This window comes from Bos grunniens, chromosome 21 (assembly GCF_055505025.1).
Source record: "Bos grunniens cultivar Pamir isolate PY7600 chromosome 21, Bosgru_T2T1.0, whole genome shotgun sequence".
In the NCBI taxonomy this organism is placed as follows: Eukaryota; Metazoa; Chordata; class Mammalia; order Artiodactyla; family Bovidae; genus Bos; species Bos grunniens.
In genome coordinates, this window is record NC_141185.1 from 49186690 (window position 1) to 49212111 (window position 25422).

At 49.8% G+C, this 25422-nt stretch overlaps 1 protein-coding gene across 1 annotated transcript in view; it reads left to right on the plus strand.

Annotated features, from left to right (window-relative positions):
* The first annotated feature begins 10928 nt into the window (after positions 1-10928).
* The window catches only part of ANPEP (alanyl aminopeptidase, membrane), a 29403-nt gene continuing 14909 nt past the window's right edge, over positions 10929-25422 (plus strand). The window contains exons 1-4 of the mRNA XM_086365329.1: positions 10929-11068; positions 22987-23967; positions 24497-24639; positions 24763-24902. Coding sequence (XP_086221455.1) covers positions 23363-23967; positions 24497-24639; positions 24763-24902 — 888 coding nt within the window. The 5' untranslated portion in view covers positions 10929-11068; positions 22987-23362. The remainder of the gene's footprint in view (positions 11069-22986; positions 23968-24496; positions 24640-24762; positions 24903-25422) is intronic.

A 25422-nucleotide genomic window follows, 5' to 3' on the forward strand; every position in this document is an offset into this window, starting at 1 on the left:
TGACTGAACAACAATAAGTGTCACAGCCCAGTTACAAAGCCTAATCCTCAGCTGTCGCTGTCCACACAGCCCACCCCCTGCAAGCATCAGTGTTGGACGCAGGGTCTGGGCTGACCCTTTCCTGAAACCTCCAGCTAGGTGCAGGCAGGAGCCTGGTGGAGGCTCCTGTGACCTCTAAGCCCATGGCCCACTTCTCCTGTGGATAGCCTGTCTTGGGGGCCGTGTTTTGTGCAGATCTAAGTACCAGGGAGAGGACAGACCCGTTTCCCATGACTAAGGCCAAGGTCAGGTTGACTTCTTTCAGAAACAGCTTGGGCCTCGATGTGGGGGTGGGTGGGGCAGGGCCTTGTGGTGGAGGCCCCACAGCCTCCTGAGGGCGCTGAAGAGGAGAAATTCCAGAATGCTGAAGCCTGAGGGGCCTCTCAGATCCTCCTCTTCACGTGTGAGGAAAGTGAAGACTTGGGACTGGAAAGGTCCCTGGGGCTGAGAAGGGGCTGACTGTCCAGTGTCTGGGGCTTCAGAGAAGGAAGTTCAAGAGAAGGTCTCAGGCTGCCAGAGCAAGAGGAGGAAGCCCTGGGTGGCTAGACAGGTTGGAGCAGGTCTCCCAGGGGCCATGAAGGTTATGGGTGGGAAGGATGCCTGCGACTTTCCCTCTCGTGCTGGGTGTGTGTGGGAGTGGGGAGGGAGGCTGTGGTGCAGGGCTGGGGGTGAGCAGTGGGTGAGCCTCAGGTGAACTGCGTGGGGAGTGGACGGGGGCTGGACTGGAAGAGGCTGGGGGCAGGGCTGAGGGAGGCCTCAGGACACTGCTGAGTGTACTGGGTTCAAAGATGTCCCCGCAAGAGATATGTCCAAGCTCCAATGTCTGGAACCTGTTCAGATCAGATCAGATCAGTTGCTCAGTCGTGTCCGACTCTTTGCGAACCCATGAATCGCAGAACACCAGGCCTCCCTGTCCATCACCAACCCCTGGAGTTCACTCAGACTCATGTCCACCGAGTCAGTGATGCCATCCAGCCATCTCATCCTCTGGCGTCCCCTTCTCCTCCCGCCCCCAATCCCTCCCAGCATCAGAGTCTTTTCCAATGAGTCAACTCTTTGCGTGAGGTGGCCAAAGTACTGGGAATCTGTTAATGTGACCTTATTTGGAAAAAAGGGGATGTGATGTAATTATATGGGCTTCCCTCATGGTTCAGATGGTAAAGAATCTGTCTGCAGTACAGGAGATGCCGGTTCGATCCCTGGGTCAGGAAGATCCCTTGGAGTAGGAAATGGCAACCCACTCCAGTATTCCTGCCTGGAGAATTCCGTGGACAGAGGAGCCTGGCGGGCTGTGTTCCATAGGGTCGAGAAGAGGCAGACTTGACTGAAGCAACTTAGTACACATGACGTAATTAAGTTAGTTATTTACATGAGATTATTTTGGATTATTCAGATGAGCCCTAAACCCAATGACAAGTGTCCTTATAGGAGATACGCAGAGTTGAGGGCCTTGTGAGCCCAGGCAGAGACCGGAGTGAGGCAGCCACAGGCCATAGTCCGCCTGGAAGCACCAGAGGCTGGACAAGCCACTGAAGCACCCCTCCCGAGCCTTCGGAGGGGGCACTGCTGCCGCTGCGATTTCAGGCTGGTCGCTCTCCAGATCTGTGAGTAATACATGACTGTTGTTTCCAGCCACCCAGTTTGTGGAGATTTGTTACAGAAGCCCTAGGAAACCATCAGTGCGGGGTGAAAACGGGCAGTTCCAGAGGTTCACCCACTGCACAGGGAAAGGAGACTCACAGATCGGCAGGTGGAAGGCGGTGGGTTCAGGCTGGGGGTGAGGAAGGGAGGCCTGCAGAAGGGGACGGATGGAAAAGACTGCGGGTGGGAAGCGGGCAGAAGCTTGGTGCTCTCAGAGTGGACGGGAGAGGAGGGAACTCAGGAAAAAGGCACTTTCAGGAGATGGAAGGGCCTGAAAAGAGATGCGAGCGGGCTGGCCAAGAGGGCAGAAGGGGAAACCCCCCTGGAGCTGAGCGTCTCTAGAGGAGGAGGCTGACGTGCCCAAAGGAGAGGCACGGCCAGAGGAGGCATGGGCCACGCCAAGTGGGCCAAAGACGAGCCCTGCACAGACATCACCACAGGGTGAGTCGTTACTGAGGCCTCCCGTGGGCCGGACGTCAGTAAACACCACGCACAGCTTTCCTTGAGTAACTCTCACAACAGCTCTACGAGAGGCTTTTCCCATTTTACAGACAAGGAAGTTAAAGGTCAGGGTTAAGTAAGCACCCAAGATAGTTGCCCAGCTTATGTCAGACCCTGACTGGAAGCCATGTATCTGCCCGTAAAGCTGACCTCCTTGGGAGCACTCTGCCCTGCCCTGGGGTGGCTTCTGGGGGCAGCCTGTGGCCAGCATGTGGAGGATGGGGATGCAGAGGGAGCCCTAAGCTGGGAGCCTGCCTCCCTGCCCTCCTGGGCCTCCCTGCCTCTCATCCCTGCCTCAGGGACCTCTGTGCCTCCCCCTAGGTTCCCAGTCCATCCTGTCCCTTCCACGCCTGGGACCCCGCTGGGCTCCACAACAACAACAGGCTCTTTCCCACTTCCGGTCTTGCCCAGACAGTCTGCTCCAAAAGCTGCTCTTTGTCCCCCCGCCTTTTTTTTTTCCAAAAAATGTGTTTTTAATCAATTTTATAATAAAACCCAAACTGAATTCTTGCAAACAACAGAAACAAGAAATAATAAAAGAAAAAAAATTCTCAGCTCCAAGAAGTGCTGACTCCAGCACCATTCTCCCCAGCCCAAGCTACACTCTGGTTCCCTCCCCTCTCACCCCCAAAACCCAACCTCCTCCAACCCCAGCCTCCAACCTATCCATAGTTGGAAAAACCCAAAGGAACTTTTTGGCCAACCCAATACTTTGTTTAAATGGCACTCTATGGACACTCTGGCCTTTTTTTCTTTTTGTAACAATGAATTCTGCAATAAACTTCCTCCTCCACATCTTTTAAGTTCTGGTTGTTTTTCCCCTGGGTTTGAGATAAATTCTGCCAAAGCAGAGTCACTGGGTCAAAGGGGATATGCATGTGAATTGTTAGTTTGATTCTTTGCCACCTCCATGTACTGAAGCACACCAGGCTCCTCTGTCCTTCTCTATCTCCCAGAGGTTGCACAAATTCATGTCTGTTAAGTTGGTGATGCTATCTAACCATCTCATCTTCTGCTACCCATTTCTCCTTTTGCTATCAATCTTCCCCGGCATCAGGGTCTTTTCCAATGAGTTTTTTCTTTGCGTTAGGTGGCCAAATTGTGAATAGGTCTTGGCCATTTTGCTCTCTCAGACGGTCAGAGCATTTCCGAAGAGCTCCAGAAGGGTATGAAAATGTGAGTTCCCCACACCCTGGCCAACTCTAGATGCTATCGATAATCTAAACCTTCGCCAGTATCATGGGCGAAAAATGACATCTCACTGTTTTGAAATTGTATTTCCTGGATACAACTAAGGTAGATGAGCTTTTCGTATGACAGCTGGCCTTTTTTATTTCCTCTTCAGTGAGTTTTGCCAGTTTTCAACTGTGGTGTCTTTGTTTTTAAAGATCAACTTGTAGGAACTTTTTTGAACATTATTGACATGAATTCTTTGTTGTATTTGTTGCAAATATTATAGTCCAGTGTAACAATTGTCTTTTACCATACAAGTTTGTATATACTTGAATTATTTTTAACTCTATTACAAGATATAATGATGATATAATGAACTCTCAGTGTAGCTACTTTTAAGCTCCAGTAGTGATTAAGATAAAGGTAATAGATTTTCCCCCAGTATGAAGTTTTCCTGTTGACATTGCTTGTGGTGGTTTTTGCATTGCAGAGATTTTTTTTTGCTTCTGTGGAGTCAAATTCCTGTCTTTCCTTTTGTGGCTTCTAAGCTTTATATAATATATACTTAGAAAAGTCTTCTACTCCACAATTATTAATAAAACAGCTTCTTCTAGTTCTTCTAAAACATGATTTATTATTTTGTAAAAGGTGGCATAGTATTTTTTTTCACATGGAGAACCATAATTTATTTAATCAATCCTCAACTACTGAACATTATTTCTGTTTCCCCCCTCTTCTTTTTTCCTGGCTGCACCTCTCCTGGGTCGGTGGGGTGGGAATCTTTCCCAAACCGGAATTAAACCTGCGCCCCCTGTGGTGGAAGTGTGGAGTTTTAACCACTGGACAGCCAGGGAAGTCCTCGCCTATTTTATATTTTTACTTATTTTTGCCTGCCTCAGGTCTTAAGTTGCTGTGCACAGGCTCTCAAGTTGTGGCACGAAAGCTTAGTTGCCCCAAGGCATGTGGGATCTAGTTCCCAGACCAGGGATGGAACTGTAGTTGTCCCCTGCATTGGAAGGTGGATTCTTAATCACTAGACCACTAGGGAAGTGAGTGAGTGAGTGGTCGCTCAGTCGTGTCTGACTCTTTGCAACCCCGTGGACTGTGGCCCACCAGACTCCTCCGTCCGTGGGATTCTCCAGGTAAGAATACTGGAGTGGGTTGCCATTTCCTTCTCCAGGGGATCTTCCCAACCCAGGGATTGAACCCAGGTCTCCCTCATTGCAGTCAGATGCTTTAACCTCTGAGCCACCAGGGAAGACCACTGCGGAAGTCCCACCCCTATTTTAAATCATGTTGTATTGAGCCACCAGCCCTGACTTTCCTCACCTCACCTGGATTATTTCAAAGCAAACCCCAAACATCAAATCATTTCATTCATAAACATAAAAGTTGAAACATTTCTATATCATAAAATCTATTAATCCTCTGCTCTTCCTGTCTTATACTTCTAATTTTCTTTATATTTTGAATAGCCAGCTTATTCATGTGGTTCAACATTGAAAAGGACCCAAGGACATATTGAAACCTTTGTTCCCACCCTGTCCTTTAGGGGCTCAGGGCCCACCTGCAAGACAATCTAAAGAGCCATCGTATACATTATGTGAAAATGAATCATGTGCTGTTCCCCTTTTAGGATACAATTGATAAACTACTTGAACAATAGTCTGCACCCAGCTTTCATTAGTTAACAACACGTCTTTTTGTTTTCTTTTTAAAGATGGCATGCCATATTTAATTGGTAGCATTGTTACTTTCATCAGAGAAGGCAATGGCACCCCACTCCAGTACTTTTGCCTGGAGAATCCCATGGACGGAGGAGCCTGGTAGGCTGCAGTCCATGGGGTCGAGAAGAGTCGGACACGACTGAGCGACTTCACTTTCACTTTTCACTTTCATGCATTGGAGAAGGAAATGGCAACCCACTCCAGTGTTCTTGCCTGGAGAATCCCAGGGACGGGGAAGCCTGGTGGGCTGCCGTCTCTGGGGTCCCACAGAGTCGGACACGACTGAAGTGACTTAGCAGCAGCAGCAGCAGCACTGTTACTTTCATAAGGGAGAGACATAATGTTACATAAAATAATTGTGTGTCTTACAATCTAGACTATCTTAGAATCAATTGAATAGCATATATTTCTTCCCTCCTTCCCTTTTATTTTTCTTCATATATATATATACACACACTCAAGCAGTAGCCACAGGACTGGAAAAGGTCAGTTTTCATTCCAATCCCAAAGAAAGGCAATACCAAAGAATGCTCAAACTACTGCACAATTGCACTCATCTCACATGCTAGTAAAGTAATGCTCAAAATTCTCCAAGCCAGGCTTCAGCAATATGCGAACCGTGAACTTCCTGATGTTCAAGCTGGTTTTAGAAAAGGAAGAGAAACCAGAGATCAAATTGCCAACATCCACTGGATCATTGAAAAAGCAAGAGAGTTCCAGAAAAACATCTATTTCTGCTTTATTGACTATGCCAAAGCCTTTGACTGTGTGGATCACAATAAACTGTGGAAAATTCTGAAAGAGATGGGAATACCAGACCACCTGACCTGCCTCTTGAGAAACCTATATGCAGGTCAGGAAGCAACAGTTAGAACTGGACATGGAACAACAGACTGGTTCCAAATAGGAAAAGGAGTACGTCAAGGCTGTATATTGTCACCCTGTTTATTTAACTTATATGCAGAGTACATCATGAGAAATGCTGGACTGGAAGAAACACAAGCTGGAATCAAGATTGCCGGGAGAAATACCAATAACCTCAGATATGCAAATGACACCACCCTTATGGCAGAAAGTGAAGAGGAATTCAAAAGCCTCTTGATGAAAGTGAAAGTGGAGAGTGAAAAAGTTGGCTTAAAGCTCAACATTCAGAAAACGAAGTTCATGGCATCCGGTCCCACCACTTCATGGGAAATAGATGGGGAAACAGTGGAAACAGTGTCAGACTTTATTTTTCTGGGCTCCAAAATCACTACAGATGGTGACTGCAGCCATGAAATTAAAAGACGCTTACTCCCTGGAAGGAAAGTTATGACCAACCTGGACAGCATATTCAAAAGCAGAGACATTACTTTGCCAACAAAGGTTTGTCTAGTCAAGGCTATGGTTTTTCCTGTGGTCACGTATGGATGTGAGAGTTGGACTGTGAAGGAGGCTGAGCACCGAAGAATTGATGCTTTTGAACTGTGGTATTGGAGAAGACTCTTGAGAGTCCCTTGGACTGCAAGGAGATCCAACCAGTCCATTCTGAAGGAGATCAGCCCTGGGATTTCTTTGGAAGGAATGATGCTAAAGCTGAAACTCCAGTACTTTGGCCACCTCATGCGAAGAGTTGACTCATTGGAAAAGACTCTGATGTTGGGAGGGATTGGGGGCAGGAGGAGAAGGGGACGAGAGAGGATGAGATGGCTGGATGGCATCACTGACTCAATAGACATGAGTTTGGTGAACTCGGGGAGTTGGTGATGGACAGGGAGGCCTGGCGTGCTGCGATTCATAGGGTCGCAAAGAGTCGGACATGACTGAGCGACTGATCTGATCTAATCTGATATATATGTATATGTATATTTTATTGAGTTGCTTCCCTGATGGCTCAGACAGTACAAGCTGCCTGCCTTGCAGGAGACCCAGGTTTAATCCCTGGGTCAGGAAGATCCCCTGGAGAAAGGAATGGCAAAACTCTAATATTCTTGCCTAGAGAATTCCATGGACAGAGGAGCCTAGCAGGCTACAGTTAATGGGGTCACAAAGAGTCAGACGTGACTGAGCAATTAATACTCACACACTCACAGTTGACTTACAACGTTTCAGGTGCACAGCAAGGTAATTCAGTTATACATACACACATATACTATTTGTGAGATTATTTTCCATTATAGGTGATTACAGGATGTTGACTACAGTTCCCTGTGCTATACAGTAAACCTCTGTTGCTCTTAACAACATGCCTTGAATTTGGTTCTGTAGATAGCATCCTAGTTCTTTCTTATATGTAGGTATTACTTTCTGTTACATATAGCTACATATTACATTTCGTTACATATAGCTATATAGTACATTTCAATGCAAGGACTTACAAGAAGAATTCAATTAGCCCATCTCTACTGGTGGAGTTGAGGTCCTTCCCAGCTACAGTCACTGCTGCAGTGAAAAGCCTTATACAGTCCCCATGTTGCTTGTGTGTGAGCATATCTGTAGGATTCGTTTCCAGGAGTGGAAGTGCTGAGTCAAAGGGGACCTGTGTTTAGATGTTGAATAAATATTACCAAATTGCCTCTATCGAGTTGAGTCAGTTTATACATCAGCCAGCAGTGCCGAGGTGTGGCTGTGTCTGTGTGTGGGTGCTTGTTCTCTTCCCACCCTTGCCAATATATGGTGTTTCCAAGCTTTATGCTTGCTGTTCTGATAAGTGTAGAATAGTATCTTTGGAAGTAATCTTTACTTTTTATTTAGTTATTTATTTTTTTAACCATGCCACAAGATATGTGGGATCGTAGTTCCCTAACCAGGGATCGAACCCTTGCTCCCTGCAGTGGAAGCCCTGGAGGCCTAACCACTGGACCACCACTGAATTCCCCTGGAGATACTCTTTTTAATGAGTTATTGAGCATCTCTTTACATCTTTAAGGGCCCATTGAAATTTTCCCCTTTCCATTACCATTAACTGTTTCTTTATATTCTTTGCCTATTTTCCTCCATTTGAATCATTGATGGTTCATTTAAAAAGGATTTGTGGGAGACTTCTCTGGTGTTCCAGTGGCTAAGACTCCTTGTTCCAAATGCAGGGGGCTGGGGCTCCATCCCTGGTCAGGGAATTAGATCTTGTATGCAACAACTAAGAGATCCCAGGTGTCACATAAGATCCAGCACAGCCAGATAAATTCATTAAATAATTTTTTTTAACCACTAAAAAAATTATTTGTGGGGGCTCTTCACATATTAGAGAAATCTACCCTTTGCCTATGTTATGAGTTGCAGTTTTCCCCTCAGGTTTCAAGTTTTCCTTGGACTTTGCTTGTGGTGGTTTTTTGCAGAAAAAAAATTTTTTTGGTAGTCAAATTTATCAATCTTTTCTTTTGAGGCTTCAGGTTTTGTATAATATTATAAAGGACTTCCCTACTCCAGGATTAAAAAAAAAATTCTCCCATGGTTTCATTCAGTAGTTATAAAATATGATTTGTTTTTCATGATGGGATAATAGTTCATCATATGGGAAGACCATAATTTACTCAACCGATCACCAATAGCTGAATATTTGGGCTATTTCTGATTTTTTCTGAACTATAAATAAAGCTGCAGTAAAATACTTTTCCATAAATATTCTATTACACTAGGCTAAATTCCTGAAAGTGACCTTCATTTCCATCCCCAAACTGCCCTCCAGAAAGTCAGGCTGCCCTTCTGCCGTAGTGGCTTCTGTACTGCTCTCAAAATGCTCACAGAGCCTTCGGTCAGAGAGGCAAGGACCCAGGATGGAAGATGCTCTCCATATGGCCTCATTGAGTCTTTCTTTGGCTTGTCAGCCACAGAGAAGATTATGTCAAATATGCTAGAGGAGGAGCTCAGGCATCATTAGACTGGAAGGAGAGGAGGAAACCCCAGAGTAGCGGCAAGAAGGACTTCCCTTGTGATCCAGGCGCTAAGACTCCACGCTTCCAATGTAGTGGGCCCACGGTTCAATCCCTGGTCAGGTAACTAGATCCTACATGCTGCAACTATAAAGATCTGATCTCTTTGACTTCCCTGGTGGCTCAGTGGTAAAGATTCTGCCCGCCAGTGCAGGAGACATGGGTTCAATCCCTGATCCCAGAGGATCCCACAAGCCTTGGAGCAACTAAGTCCGTGTAACCACAATTACTGAGCCTGTGCTCTAGAGCCTGGGAGCCACAGCTACTGAGCCCATCCATTGCAACTACTGAAGCATGCACGCCCTACAGCTTTTGCTCGGCAATGAAGAGAAGCCACAGCAATGAGAAGCCCGAGCACCACAACTATAGAGTAGCCCCCGCTTGCTGCAACAGGAGAAAAGCCCATGCAGCAACAAAGACCCAGCACAACCAAAACTAAAGATAAATAAATAAAATTAAATATATAAAAAATATATTTATATATAAATATGTATATAATTATATATATACACACACACACACACACACACAAAAGATCTGATCCCACATGCTGCAACTAAGATGTGCTACAGCCAAAAAAAAAAAAAAAAGCTGCTAGAGTCTTACTCAGAGCAGACTTATTATTTTACATACAATTCTATTCTCCAATAAACCTGTGATTCTGTTTTAAGACCACAGAAACAAATTAGAAAGGGGAAGCGAGGCTGCTACTTACAGCATCCTAGCCCACTGTGCCGTTTCTAAAGGAAGAGCAAGTGCAAGTGAGTCAAAAAGCAACCACTTTGGGCCATGCGGTGCAGGGCTAAACTCCCACAGATTCAGGTAATGGATGAGGAAGTCGATTAGATTGGGCGGTCTCTAAATTTGCTTGTAAATCTGAGATTCTGGAAGGTGTCTTGAACCTTGTGGTTGCCCCCTCCGCAAAAACGCCCTGGTCCTAATTCCTGTATTTTCTGAATATGCTTTGCTATGTGGCAAAGAGGAATTAAAACCGCAGATGAAATTAAAATGGGGTAATCAGCTAACCTTAAAATAGGGAGAAACCTTGGATTATTGGAGTGGACAAAATGTAATCACAAGGAGCCTCTAGAGTAGATGCAGGAGGGGAAAAAAAGGATTGATGTCAGAGTGATACAACGACAGAAAGACTGGATGGGCCACTGCTGACTTTGAAAATGGTAGGGGGCCACAAGCCAAGGAATGCGGATACCCAGAAGAGGTTCTGTAGAACATCCAGAAGGAAACCCTGTGGACACCCTTGAATATACATAGCCTGATGAGATCCATTTTGGACTTCACTTACAAAACTAAAATAAGAAGCGCGTTGTTTTAAATTTGTGTTAATTTGTTACAACACCCATAAAGAAAAAGTGCAAATAGCATCTGATACTGCCCAGTAAAAAGATGCCCAGGGAAGAGGAGTGCCTTGGCCCTGGACGCTCAGCCTCTAAGGAAGCAGCATACCCTGACTCTGGTCTGGCTTTTTTCTTTTTTGCTAGGTCCTGCAGCTTCTCTTCCTTCCTAATGATGAGCCCCCGGTATCACGAATGTTAAATTGTGTGCTGCAGAGATTCAGTTATCTGGAACCGCCATCTCCATGGGGATGCCCGGTTTGTTTTTTCAATGAGTGGGGCTCCCCCTCCCCTCGCCCCAATTCGAAGGGTGGGCCTCTGTGCCCTTCCCCCAGGGGCAGATGCTGTCCAGATGTGGGCGGGGGCGGGGCCCTGGGGCTGCGGCCACGGCGGGACTGTTTGGGGAGCAGGGGAGGGGCAGTGGTTGTGGAAGCTGGAGACCTGGGGAACCAAAGAGCAATTCCAGGGCCGGCGGGCGGGCCGTCGCTGGAGCAGCTCCCCTCGGGGTGCTTCGAGGAGGCTGCGGGCAGGCAGGGGAGGAGTCCCGGCGGAGCTGCGGGCCGGCAGGGGTTAACCCGGGAGTAGTGGTCGGGTCAGGTTACTTCCCTTTAAAAAGAAGGGGAAAGGAGGAGTCAGGCACTGGTGGGCAGTGTCTGTGGCTGGTCCGGGTCGTCCATCGGGGGAGGAGGCTCGCAGCCGGCCAGGGCCGGGCGCCTGGCAGCCTCAGGCAAGTCGAGCGGGGTGCAGAGGGGACCGGGTGCGCGGAGGGGCCGCGGGGCGCAGCCGGGCTGAGGCAGGGACCCCGATGCAAGCGCGCTCAAGACTCCGACGTCCCTGCCGACGCCCCCTTCCCAGACCGGCACACTGAGGTCCAAGGCGAGCGAAGGAGAGAGACCCCTCTAGGATCGCGCCGCCAGGATGGTCCCGCAGCGGGCCTGTCAACGGTCGGGGAGCGGGAGGTCCCGCCCTGGAGAGGTGGCTCCCAGGGTGGCGAGCGCGGCTGCTGGCGCCTCTGGGGGTGGACCGACGGAGAGACACCACTGGTGCAGCGGACTCAGCCCTGCTGGGGTCCCGGGCCAGGTGGGGTGGGGACAAAGCGTGGTGGCGAGCGTGGTGACTGGTGGTGACTGTGAGACTCAACCGCTCAGACTCGCAGTGGCTGGGGCGGAGCCAAAGATGCGCGAGGTCCTGGCTAAGGCTTGGGGGTCTGTCTACAGAGCCCCCAGAGCGGGAGCGGGGCCGGGGTCAAGACTCCAGCAGGAGATCCCCTTAGCTAGCCTTGGACGTCTTGCTTCCCTCCAGAGCCCTCCACCCGACTACTATTTTAAAGGGAATTCCTATTTTTAGTGAAAGTTGCTCAGTCGATGTCCGACTCTTTGCGACCTCATGGACTATACAGTCTGTGGAATTCTCCAGGCCAGAATATACTGGAGCAGGTAGACTTTCCCTTGTCCAGGGGGTCTTCCAAACCCTGGGATCGAACCCAGGTCTCCTGCATTGCAGGCAGATTCTTTATCAGCTAACCCACTCCCCTGCTCCTTACAACACCACCACTGGGATGAGGGTTTTCCTGATGTGGGAACAGAGTGCTTGCTCCAGCCCTACCCCGAAGCCGAGATGATCAGTGTTCCTACTGCTATAGGCATTTGCTCTGGTGAGGGGCTTCCAAGTAGAGCCAGTAGGGTCCTAACCCTGCACCTCCCCACCCCTCCAGCAGTGCGGTGAGTGGGGGTGCCCAGGTGGGTCATGCCTTGGGTTTTGTGACTTGAATCCTCCTCCTCCTCCCTTCATCCCAGCTCAGGGCAAAGTGCTAGTTACTGGAATCAGTGGGACAGTCAGGCAGTGTGGCTGGCTGGTCAGAGCGCAGTTCTCAGTCAGACCTGAGGTCTGAAGCTGGCTTAGTCCCTGAGTCTCTCAATGACCTGGACATCTCTGGGCCCTGCTTTGCTGCTGCTGCTGCTGCTGCTAAATCATTTTAGTTGTGTCCGACTCTGTGCGACCCCATAGACGGCAGCCCACCAGGCTCCCCCATCCCTGGGATTCTCTAGGCAAGAATACTGGAGTGGGTTGCCATTTCCTTCTCCAATGCATGAAAGTGAAAAGTCAAAGTGAAGCCACTCAGTCGTTTCAGTCGTGTCCGACTCTGTGCGACCCCATGGCCTGCAGCCTACCAGGCTCCTCCATCCATGGGATTTCCCAGGCAAGAGTACTGGAGTGGGGTGCCATTGCCTTCTCCAGAGCCCTGCTTTATTCACCTGTAAAAGAGGAGTGTGGGCCTTCCCAGGTGGAGCTAGTGATAAAGAATCTGTCTGCCAATGCAGGAGACAGCAAGAGACAAGAGTTTGATCCCTGGGTCAGGAAGATCCCCTGGAGTAGGTAATGGTAACCCACTCCAGTATTCTTGCCTGGAGAATTCCACAAAGGAGCCTGGAGGGCTACAGAACATGGAGTCGCAAAGACTCGGACACTACTGAATGACGAAGCACACACAGGCACACACACATACAAACACACACAGTGTGTCTGAAAGAGGAGTCTTGGAGCAGATGGGCCTTCCAGTTGACTGTGATTGAAGAGTTGGCTGCAGACATGTGAGGTGGGGGAGGGGAACAATGGGGGCGCAGCCAAGAGGAAGTGGGAATGGGCCTCGGATCTGCCAAAGATCCCCTCCCCACACACTGGGGGCAGGGGAGGTGGGGAAAGCAGGGTGACTTGCCCAACTCTGGCAGTAGGCTGGCATCCTCCCCTAGCCCACCTCCCTAAAGAGCCCTAGAGTCTAAGCCTAGACTATGAGTGAAAGGAAGCTTAACCCAGAGAGCTGCTGCCACTTCACAGATGGAGAAACAGGCTCAGCTGTGTGAGGCAGCCCAGCGCCTGCCCCGTGATTCCCCGCCTCCCGAGTCTGCTAGAGAGTGGGGCATCAGCTCCCCACTTCCACCACCCTTAGGCCAAGTTTTCCAGCCCCTTTGCTTCAGGAGTTTTATTGCTAAGCTTTCTTTCTGAGAAGAAAGGTTGGGGTCCCCAAGTGGGAAGGCAGCAGTCTCCCCAGTATTGGAGTTGGGCCTAGTTCCTGGGCCTCTGCCTTTGATGGAAGACCAGGATCCCACGCTGGGGACTCTTTCAGAATCTGGGAAGGACGGTATGGATGGCGCGCCCGCCGCTCACATGGAGCCCCCTGAGAGCCTTCCTTCACACAGGCCACCAGCCATCACCTCCAGCCTGGGCCCAGGCCTAGGTGTCTGTCATCAGAGGCGCGGCCGTGTTTCTCAGCTGCACCTGGAGGCTTACCAGGGTCCCCCACAGCGGCCTGAGTCTGGGAGCACTGCCCTCCCCTTCTGATAAGAAGTTCCACTTCCTAGAGCCCCCGCAGCTCCCGGTCCTGGTCTAGGGCCAGGGAGTTGCTGGCCCCCTTGTAGAGCCCCCAAGCTGACTTCACCAGATTCCCAGTCTCCTTGCAGCAGCCACTCCCGCCATGTCCCTTAGAGTGCCTATAAAATTCAGAAGAAGGGACACACAGTTCCCCTAAAAGATGATCAGATCTTTCTTCCTGCCTGGCCTTCTTTAAATTGCTGTCCTGTGCTGTCACCTCCTGAGGTCTCTTGAAAGATGTATGTCTCCTCCTGAGGTCTTTTAACCCTCTGGGGCACTGCACAGTAGGAAATGTAGGGGCTGTATGAGAGGATGCTTTCGGGAGGCGTGTATAATCCAGCAATAGAATCTGCCACAACTGTCTGTGTGACCTTGGGCAAGTCACTTAACTTTGTGCTGTGGTTTCCTCAAGAGCCAGTGGTGGTGATTATCCTGATGGTGATTGTCTGAGTTCGGTCACACAGAAGGCAATTTTCCAGGCAGGATCTGCAGCCCAGAAAGGCCCTTCCAAGGCTGGTGTCCTTCCACCCACTCCCCACGGTCCCCATCTCTCCTTTGCTCCTGAGTGCCTTGGATTGGCTTCCAGAGGTCAAAACAGGAGCTGACTTCCTATGGGGGCTTTCTGCGGTTCTCACAGGATGGACAAGGTCCAAAGCTCCCAGAGGAAGCACCCTGGGGGGCTGGCCTGGGCCCAGGCTCCTGCAGCTGTGGGTGGAGACCTCAGAAGCCTGGGAGAAAGCCAGGAGCCTCAGGGGCCAGAAAGTGCCGGCGCTGGGGCCCCAGCCTCATTCCTGCTCTTCACTGTCTGCTCCTTCAGAGCAGACAGATGCCTTCGGTTTTTCCATCGCTCCCAGCCTGCCCAGCCCTGCAGCTAAAGGCGGGGGAGGTGCTGAGTAAGCCTGAGCAACAGCTTACCCCCAGGGCCCGGTAGTCTGGGAGGGAGCCTGGGCTGCATAGTTGCCAGACTTCTGGTCCTGGGTTTCCCCACCACAGTCCCTCCCAGGCTCCTGGTGTTTTCATGTTTGAATAGAAAGTAACTTGCACTCCCAAACCTGAGATAAAGCTTTGTCTCCTATATGAGTGGCTATGCCTCAAATATTCTCTAACATGAGCATTGTTAGCCTTTTTTTTTTTAATTTATAACTTTTGTTCTCTGGACCAAAGCATAATCAGGTTAGAAATATATAAACCCACAGGTAGAAAGGCAGCTTTGGTTGAGACGGGGGCTGGGGACTCAGCTTCTTCCCCATCCAGAGATAAATAGTAAAAGGAATGCACACATCTGCTCATTGGCAGAAAGCTTCCATTCCAAAGACCCTTTGCACATGTCGCCTCCCCAGAATCCTACGGGGTGGAGCAGTGATTCCCAAAGTGAGCGCAGCCGAACAAGATGATTTTGTTGGCTATCTAGATGAAAAATTTTCATTTATTTATTCATTTTTAATAATTCTATTTATCTTTGGCTGTGCTGGGTCTTCGTTGCTGTGTGGACTTTTCTCTAGTTGCAGCAAGTGGGGGCTACTCTCTAGTCGCAGTTTGTGAGCTTCTCATTGCGGTGGCTCCTCTTGTTGTGGAGAACCGGCTCTAGGACACAAGGGCTTCAGGAGCTGCAGAGCCTGGGCCCTAGAGCACAGCTCAGTAGTTGTGGCATGGGGGCTTAGATGCTCTGTGGCATGTGGGAGTCTTCCCAGATCAGGGATCAAACCTGTGTCTCCTGCATTTGGCAAGTGGATTCTTTACCACTGACCCACCGGGAAAGCCCCTTTATTTATTTTTTAATTTTTATTTTATAAGTCATTTTCCTTTTACAAAGCAACCTTATCCGTGGTACTTTGTTACGATGGCCTGAGCTGACTAGTACATCAACTTTATTTTTATTTATTTCTTTTAGTATTTATTTGGCTTTGCCGGGTCCCAGCTGTGGCACACGGGATCTTCAGTCTTTGTTGCGCCATGTGAGGTCTTCAGTTATGGCCTGCGAACTCTTAGTTGCAGCATACGGGCTCTAGTTCCCCGACCAGGAATGCAATCCAGGCCCCCTACACTGGGAGCATGGAGTCTTAGCCACTAGACCAGCAGGAAAGTCCCGAATTGTCTTATTGTTGCATCTGTTCCATGAGCATGTGTTACCTGTCTGCTGTGTACCAGGTGCTTGCCTGGTGTAGAGGATTCTACCCTCATGGCACTGAGTCTTGGGGGTGCTGCGAGGGCTTCCCTGGAGTAGCATCACTGAAGTGAGCTTCCTGGATGAGTGGGTGGCAGGTGAGGGAAAGACACAAGCTTTCCAGGCCCAAAGAGCAGCTTGGGGTGGGAGTGAAGGGTGGAGGAGGGAAGAGATGATGGGCTCGAGAAACCAAAAGAGGCCAGTGGGGCAGAACAACAGGGGGCAAAGGCTTGAGATGAGACCAGAGACTCACTGGAGGCTATATCATACTGGACCTATAGGCCGTTGCAAGGAGTGTGGACCTTGTCATTCATTCAGCCAACACTGGGCTTCTCCCCTGTGCTAGGCATGGCGCAGTCTACAAGTCATGGCTCCCTTGAGGTGCCTCGGTCTAGTGAGAAGCTTTTGAACAACATAGATGGCCTTTTCTTAAGTTCTGTGACAGAAGTGTGAGCCAGAGGCCAGGGAAACATCAGGGGAAAGGAGCTGCCTCTGCTTGAGAAGGCAGTGACATTTGACCTGGGTTTTGAAGGATGAATAGGAGTTTGACAGGAAAGAGAGGAAAGGCATTCTCAGCAGTGAAAGCAGGTACAGAGATATGAAAAAGTCCAGGGAGTTTGGGAGAAATGCCAACAACTGCAGTCACGCTGGGCACCGGAAAGAGGAGAGGCCAGAAGGTCAAGTCCACAGATTTTCAGGCTTGAGCCAGAGGTGAGCTTTCGTCCTCTAAGCAGTGAGGGGAGGGACACCAGGTGCAAGCAGGAGAGGAAGGTCTCTCTGCCAGGTTGTGTGGGCAGGTTGGGTGACAGGAGAGGAGAGCAAGGTTATTGCTACCCAGTGGGCTGTGGCCGTGGCCATGCGTGGGCTGTGGTGGGGGCTGGGAGAGAGATCTCTTTTTATTATCAAAGAAGGTGGGGGCTGTGGAGCTTGCCCCTCTCTGTGTCCCCAGACTGGGCCGGCACAATGCCCAGAAAAGGGACCTCTCATTCCAGGGCAATAGGCTGCCTGCTGCGCCAACTTTGAAGACCAGAGGCCCTTTCCAAAAGAGTAAGGATTCCAGCCAGCTGGGCCCATGGGCTGTGTCCAAAGCAAACAGGAAAAGGCCATGGTGGGCCAGGCAGGGCCTCTTTCTTTGTTTGGAGTCGGGAACAGGCCAAGCAGGCTTGTGTGTCTCTCTGCTGCAAAGGTGGGAGCAAGCTGCAGGCCCTACAGAGTAAAACTTGTTGTGGGGGGAATACATGGCCCCTGGGTGCCAGCCTTCAAGGGCACAAGAAAGATGGTTTTTCTTGGCAAATTCTAGCCCTGATGGAGTGAGACGGGGAGCACACACTTCTCTCTCTCGATCATCCTCAGGGGCCTCTGTTCCCTTGGTCACAGTGACCAAGCTGGAGCCCTCCCCCGGGGACTTGGTTTCCCCACTCTTGCTCCTTGGTCATTAGCCCAGGCCTAATAGAGGTGGCTGCAGGTCACTGCAATGGAAAGTCCACACTGCCCAGACCAGGGCCCCGGGGGCATGTCTCCAGAGAGAAGGAGGGAAGTGCTGACTGCTCAGAGCACCTCGAGCCCAAACATGGGCACCCGGGATTCCCCTGAAGACTCTATCCTGTACTCAGACCCAGGCCAGATGACAGGTGGCAGTCATTCAGTCTCCCAGGGATGCCTGGATGAATTAACCTATGAATATATTCAATCCACTCACACATTTGTTTACCAAGTCTCCAGGCAAGCTCAGGGATGGCCAGCCCAAGCCAGGGCAGGGAGTGGCAGAGGAGCAAGGTCCTCAAGGAGCTGATGAAGAAGGCAGACTCAAGCCCTGAGATGCATCTGGCCCGAGCAAGAGTCTTGCCTGTATGCCATGGTTGGAGAAGGGCTCAGAGAAGGAGCAGACCATTCTCCCAGGGCAAGGTGGGAGTGGAGGCAGGGGTGGAGATGGGCTACAGAGACTCCAATAAGGAGTGACTCCTGAGTCGAATCACTCATTCATCCATGCACCAGTCCCTGCCTGTGTGCATTCACTTCAGTTCAGTTTAGTTGAGTCGGTGATGCCATCCAGCCGTCTCATCCTCTATAGTCCCCTTCTCCTCCCGCCTAAAATCTTTCCCAGCATCAGGGTCTTTTCCAATGAGTCAGTTCTTTACATCAGGTGGCCAACGTATTGGAGTTTCAGTTTCAGCATCAGTCCTTCCAGTGAACACCCAGGACTGATCTACTTTAGGATGGACTGGTTGGATCTCCTTGCAGTCCAAGGGACTCTCAGGAGTCTTCTCCAACACCACAGTTCAAAAGCAACAATTCTTTGGTGCTCAGCTTTCTTTATAGTCCAACTCTCACATCCATACATGACTACTGGAAAAACCATAGCCTTGACTAGACGGACCTTTGTTGGCAAAGTAATGTCTCTGCTTTTTAATATACTGTCTAGGTTGGTCATAACTTTTCTTTCAAGGAATAAGCATCTTTTAAGTTCACGGCTGCAGTCACGATCTACAGTGATTTTGGAGGCCCCCCCAAAATAAAGTCTGTCACGGTTTCCACTGTTTCCCCATCTATTTGCCATGAAGTGATGGGACCAAATGCCATGATCTTAGTTTTCTGAATGCTGAGCTTTAAGCCAACTTTTTCACTCTCTTCTTTCACTTTCATTAAGAGGCTCTTAAGTTATTCTTTGCTTTCTGCCATAAGGGTGGTGTCATCTGCATATCTGAGGTTATTGATATTTCTCCTGGCAATCTTGATTCCAGCTTGTGCTTCATCCCACCCAGAGTTTCTCATGATGTACTCTGCATAACAGTTAAATAAGCAGGGTGACAATATGTAGCCTTGACATACTCCTTTCCCGATTTGGAACCAGTCTGTTCCATGTTCAGTTCTAACTGTTGCTTACTGACCTGCACACAAATTTCTCAAGAGTCAGGTCAGGTGGTCTGGTATTCCCATCTCTTTCAGAATTTTCCATAGTTTGTGGTGATCCACCCAGTCAAAGGCTTTGGCATAGTCAATAAAGCAGAAATAGATGTTTTTCTGGAACTCTCTTGCTTTTTCCATGATCCAACAGATGTTGGCAATTTGATCTCTGGTTGCTCTGCCTTTTCTAAAACCAGCTTGAACATCTGGAAGTTCACAGTTCACATACTGTTGAAGCCTGGCTTGGATAATTTTGAGTATTACTTTGCTAGTGTGTGAGATGAGTGCAATTGTGTGGTAGTTTGAACATTCTTTTGCATTGCCTTTCTTTGGGATTGGAATGAAACTGACCTTTTCCAGTCCTGTGGCCACTGCTGAGTTTTCCAAATTTGCTGGCATGTTGAGTGCAGCACTTTCACAGCATCATCTTTCAGGATTTGAAATAGCTCAACTGGAATTCCATCACCTCCACTAGCTTTGTTTGTAGTGATGCTTCCTAAGGCCCACTCTACTTCACATTCCAGGATGTCTGGCTCTAGGTGAGTGATCATACCATCGTGATTATCTTTGTCATGAAGATCTTTTTTATACAGTTCTTCTGTGTATTCTTGCTACCTCTTCTTAATATCTTTTGCTTCTGTTAGGTCCATACCATTTCTGTCCTTTATTGAGCCCATCTTTGCATGAAATGTCCCCTTGGTATCTCTAATTTTCTTGAAGAAATATCTAGTCTTTCCTATTTTATTGTTTTCCTCTATTTCTTTGCACTGATCACTGAGGAAGGCTTTCTTATCTCTCCTTGCTATTCTTTGGAACTCTGAATTCAAATGGGTTTATCTTCCCTTTTCTCCTTTGCTTTTCTCTTTTCTTTTCACAGCTATTTGTAAGGCCTTCTCAGACAGCCATTTTGCTTTTTTGCATTTCTTTTTCTTGTGGATGGTCTTGATCCCTGTCTCCTGTACAATGTCACGAACCTCTGTCCATAGTTCTTTAGGCACTCTATCATATCTAATCCCTTGAATCTATTTCTCACTTCTACTGTATAATCGTAAGGGATTTGATTTAGGTTATACCTGAATGGTCTAGTGGTTTTCCCTACTTTCTTCAGTTTAAGTCTGAATTTGGCAATAAGGAGTTCATGATCTGGGCCACAGTCAGCTCTCAGTCTTGTTTTTGCTGACTGAATAAACCTTCTCCATCTTTGGATGCAAAGAATGTAATCAATCTGACTTTGGTATTGACCATCTGGTGATGTCCATGTGTAGAGTCTTCTCTTGTGTTGTTGGAAGAGGGTGTTTGCTATGACCAGTACGTTCCCTTGGCAAAACTCCGTTAGCCTGTGATCTGCTTTGTTTTGTACTCCAGGGCCAAATTTGCCTGTTACCCCAGGTGTTTCTTGACTTCCCACTTTTGCATTCTCTAGTCCCCTATAATGAAAAGGATATCTTTTGGGGGTGTTAATTCTAGAAGGTCTTGTAGGTCTTCATAGAACCATTCGACTTCAGCTTCTTCAGCATTACTGGTCAGGGCATAGACTTGGATTACCGTGATATTGAATGGTTTACCTTGGAAACAAAGAGAGATCATTCTGTCATTTTTGAGATTGCATCCAAGTATTGCATTTTGGACTTTTTTGTTGACTGTGATGGCTACTCTATTTCTTCTAAGGGATTCTTGCCCACAGTAGTAGATATCATCTGAGTTAAATGGTCATCTAGTAGTAGATGGTCATCTGAGTTAAATTTGCCCATTTCAGTCTATTTTAGTTTGCTGATTCCTAAAATGTCGACATTCACCCTTGCCATCTCGTTTGACCACTTCCAATTTGCTTTGATTCATGGCCCTAACATTCCAGATTCCTATGCAATATTGCTCTTTGCAGCATAGGACTTTGCTTCTATCACCAGTCACATCCACAACTGGGTGTTGTCTTTGCTTTGGCTTTGTCTCTTCATTCTTTCTGGAGTTATTTCTCCACTGATATTGTAGCATATTGGGCACCTACCGACCTGGGGAGTTCATCTTTAAGTGTTCTATCTTTTTGCCTTTTCATACCATTCAGGGGGTTCTTAAGGCATTCACTTAACAAATATTTATTGAAGACATCCCTGGTGGTCCAGTGGTGAAGAATCCACCTGCCAATGCAGGGTACATGGGTTTGGCCCCTGGTCTGGGAAGATCCCACATGCCATGGAGCAACTAAGCCCATGTGCTGTGACTACTTAGCCCACGGTCTAGAGCCCGTGCTCCACAATGAGAGAAGCCAACTAGAGAGCAGCTCCTTCTCCCTGCAGCTAGAGAAAGCCTGCCTGCAGCAATGAAGACCCAGGGCAGCCAAAAATAAATAAATAAAAAATTAAAACTATACGTTAAAAAAAACCCAAATATGTGTTGAGTGACTACTACATGCCCGATACCATCAGTGAGCAGAAGCAGCCATGGACGGCTCTCATGGGGGTCTGTTGGTGGTGGGGGTAGGGGAAGCACTCAGGTCATCACCACACAGATCAAATGGAAAACTATGCCAAATTATAGGGCTTTGAAGAGAGGTTTGTGGTTCTCAGGAGCTTGACCTGGTCAGGGAGGCCAGGACATCTTCTCTGAGAAAGACTTGAAGAATAAATAAGGAGTAACCAGAGCAAGAGTAGGAGGAAGATGATCCAAGCAGAGAGAGTTGCACGTGCAAAGGTCCTGTGGTAGATGGCCTGGATGAAGGCCAGACTGGCTAGAGTTCCACAGCAGAGAGGAGTGTGGTAAGAATGAGGTCAGGCAGTCAGCCAGCTGACAGCACTTGACTTGCCGGTATCAGAAGATTTGGTCTGAATTCCGAGAGCAAAAGGATACTTTTAAGCAATGGTGCAAAATGATTCAACTTATGTAGCAAACTGGTTTTATTGTTGTTGTTGTTGAGTCAACAAGTCGTGTCTGACTCTTGGCAACCCCATGGACTGCAGCACACGAGGCTTCCCTGTCCTTCACTATCTCCCGGAGCTTACTCAAACTCATGTGCATTGAGTCAGGGATGCCATCCAATCATCTTATCCTTTGTCATTCCCTTCTCCTTCTGCTTTCAATCTTTCCTGGCATTAGGGTCTTTTCCAGTGAGTTGGCTCTTTGCATCAGGTGGCCAAAGTACTGGAGCTTCAGCTTCAGCATCAGTCCTTCCAATGAATATTCAGGGTTTGAGGAGCCCAAATGTTAGCAAGGAGTCCATGAGGGTCTAGAAGTGCCCACATAAACAGTGAGAATGGCTTTGACTCAGGACATGGTGAGACTGGGGGGCAGGGTGAGTTGAATGTTGGGGTGAGGATCAGGCAGTGTTGAAGTCTGAGAAACTGGGCTGGTGGATGGGAGGGGTGACAATGAACTTCGTATTCCTGTAAGAACATATTATATTGAGTATGATAAGTAATATCTTCATTTTTCCCAGGGATAGAATGGTTGACTTCTGGGGGAAAAGAACAAAGGACTTTCAGGTTCTACTATAATGCGTGTGCTCAGTCACTCAGTTATGTCCGAGTGACTCCTCGGACTTTGTGACTCCTCAGACTGCAGCCCGCCAGGCTCCTCTGTCCATGGGATTTCCCAGGCAGGAATACTGGAGTGGGTTGCCATTTCCTCCTCCAAGGGGTCTTCCTGACCCAGGGTTTGAACTCATGTCTCTTGCATCTCCTGCATTGGCAGGAGGATTCTTTACCACTGAGCCACCTGGGAAGCCCTCTACTATAGTAGATGGTGTTTAATATGTTTTCTCATTAAATCTGTTCAACAAACCTGAGAAATAAATTCTAACATGTGTGTATGAAGAAAGGGGTCTCAGAAAGGTAAAATTACCTGCCCAAGGTCATGGCTGGGAAAAGGTTAAGCCTCCACCAGCCTCCTCTCTTTAAAAAAAAAAAAAAAAAGGCAAAACAACTTCATTTCATTCCACTCAGTGTGCTGATAATTGAGGGGAAAGTTTTTGGCAAGAAGGGAAAGGGAGGGGACCTGGAAGAACTCCTTGCTCTGGAAGAATGCAAGGGAGGCTGGGGCCATGGCTCTGGGGTGCCCTGGGCCCCCGTCCAACCACAGGGGTGACTAACTTGCTCTTGACCCGAGCCGGAAGCCGATTCTCCCTTTCTCTCTACCTCCCACCTCCTGCCCCGGGGAAGTCCTCCTAATCTCCTGGATCTAACCTCCATCCTCTTGTTTCTGTGCTACTGTCTCAGCTCACAGGTGCATCCAAGCCACCTGGCTGCTACCTCTCCCCGCTGGCTGCCTGCCTGCCCTTCAGCCCTTGGTGGGGCTCCCAGGCGGCCTGTAACTGGATACCAGACACTGCTTCGTCCCTTCAGGCACCCCCCCGCTCCCCCCCCCCCCTCAGCCGCACTCCACGCATCCTGTTTCTGGATCTGCTCTTGGAAACCTGGATAGAGCGTGTTTCCACTCAGCCCAGTGACCTTCGCCTGTCTGAGCCCTGGTTAATTTTTGCCCAATCTTTGCAGGCTCTGGGGCCCCTCCCCTTTGGGGATATAAGCCTGGTCTGAGGCTGCCCTGTTCCCTGCCCGTTCCTGAGCCTCCCCGAGCTCCCTCCCCATTCTCACCATGGCCAAAGGATTCTACATTTCCAAGGCCCTGGGCATCCTGGCCATTCTCCTGGGCGTGGCGGCCGTGGCCACCATCATCGCTCTGTCTGTGGTGTACGCCCAGGAGAAGAACAAGAATGCCGAGCGTGGCACCGCGGCCCCCACGAGCCCCACAGGCCCGACAACCACCTCGGCCACCACCTTGGACCAGAGCAAGCCGTGGAACCGATACCGCCTCCCCACGACCCTCTTGCCCGACTCCTATAGGGTGACGCTGAGGCCCTACCTCACTCCCAACAATAACGGCCTGTATATCTTCACGGGCTCAAGCACTGTCCGCTTCACCTGCAAGGAGCCCACGGACGTCATCATCATCCACAGCAAGAAGCTCAACTACACCCAGCACAGTGGGCACTTGGCGGCCCTGAAGGGTGTGGGGGACACCCAGGCCCCCGAAATCGACAGGACCGAGCTGGTGTTGCTCACAGAGTACCTGGTGGTGCACCTCAAGAGCTCCCTGGAAGCAGGCAAGACATACGAGATGGAGACCACCTTTCAGGGGGAGCTGGCCGATGACCTGGCGGGCTTCTACCGCAGCGAGTACATGGACGGCAACGTCAAAAAGTGAGTCAGGTGGGCCTGCCGGGTGGGGGCAGGTCCTAGACGCCGAGGCAGAGCGGGATCCTGGGGGCCAAGGAAGGGCTTGGATTCGGGGCCTTTGAATGTTCCAAAGCCCTTGGCTGGCCCATTGCTCCATCCAAAGTTCCCAAGACAATCCGCCGTTTCCCCGAGCCCCACCCCACTCAATCGGCAGTCAGGGATAAACAATGAAAGCCACCTTGGACAGATAATAGAATAGGCTCTGAGGAGAGAAATGTGCCAGTGTCTCCCGGCTAATACAGGATGGGGGCAGCCAGGACTTTGACCCTGAGTCCAGAAGGAGCTCTGATCGCCCATGTCAGCTGGCCTGTCGGCCTCGAGGTGGCCTGGGAGAGGAAAGGGGGGGTGGGGGTAAGGGGACAGGGATGAGGCCGGGCAGCATCTGTGAGCCCGCCCCCCTGCACATCCAGCCACAGTCTGCAGCCCCCACCCTGCACACCCCACGGGCACAGACACTCTGTGGGCACACCCTCTAACCCCCTGCTCTGGGCAGGGTCCTGGCCACCACACAGATGCAGTCAACAGATGCCCGGAAGTCCTTCCCCTGCTTTGACGAGCCCGCCATGAAGGCCACATTTAACATCACCCTCATCCACCCCAAGGATCTCACAGCCCTGTCCAACATGCCACCCAAAGGTGAGCAGGTCTGGCTGAGGCCTCACAGCCTGGGCCTGGGAAAGCAGACCCTCCCCGCCAGGGCTGGGGCGCAGGGGAAGGGGAGGAGGCACACCTCCACAAGCCTGCATGCTCCCTGCCCAGGTCCCAGTGTCCCGTTTGACGGAGATTCCAACTGGAGCGTCACTGAGTTTGAAACCACGCCGGTAATGTCCACGTACCTCCTGGCCTACATCGTGAGCGAGTTCACGAGTGTGGAGTCAGTGGCTCCCAATGATGTCCAGGTATGAGGCCCAAGCTCACCTCACCTTCCCCAGGGTTGGTCCTGGCCTGGGAGACATTCCTGTTTATCCTCATCCTGGTCCCAGCCCCTAGGCAGTGTGTGAACCCCAGCTCTGAGTCATCTTGGGCAGCTGTCTTTAGTTCTCTGAGCCTCAGTCTCTGCATCTGAAAAGTGGGATCCTCCTCATTAACAGGGGCTTCCCCAGTGGCTCAGCGGTAAAGAATCTGCCTGCACTGCAGGAGCCACAGGAGGCACAGGTTCAGTCCCTAGGTAAGGAAGATCCCCTGGAGAAGGAAATGGCAACCCGCTCCAGTACTCTTGCCTGGAGAATCCCCATGGACAGAGGAGCCTGGCGGGCTACAGTCCATGGGGTTGCAGAGAGTCAGACATGACGGAAGCAAATTAGCATGCACGCACCCCTCATGAAGGGAGTTCCCGATTCCTGGGTGCCAGACAGAGAGTGGCCATGGCTCATTCCCCGAAGGCCCCTCCCTATGACTCCAAGAGAGACACCTCCCAGT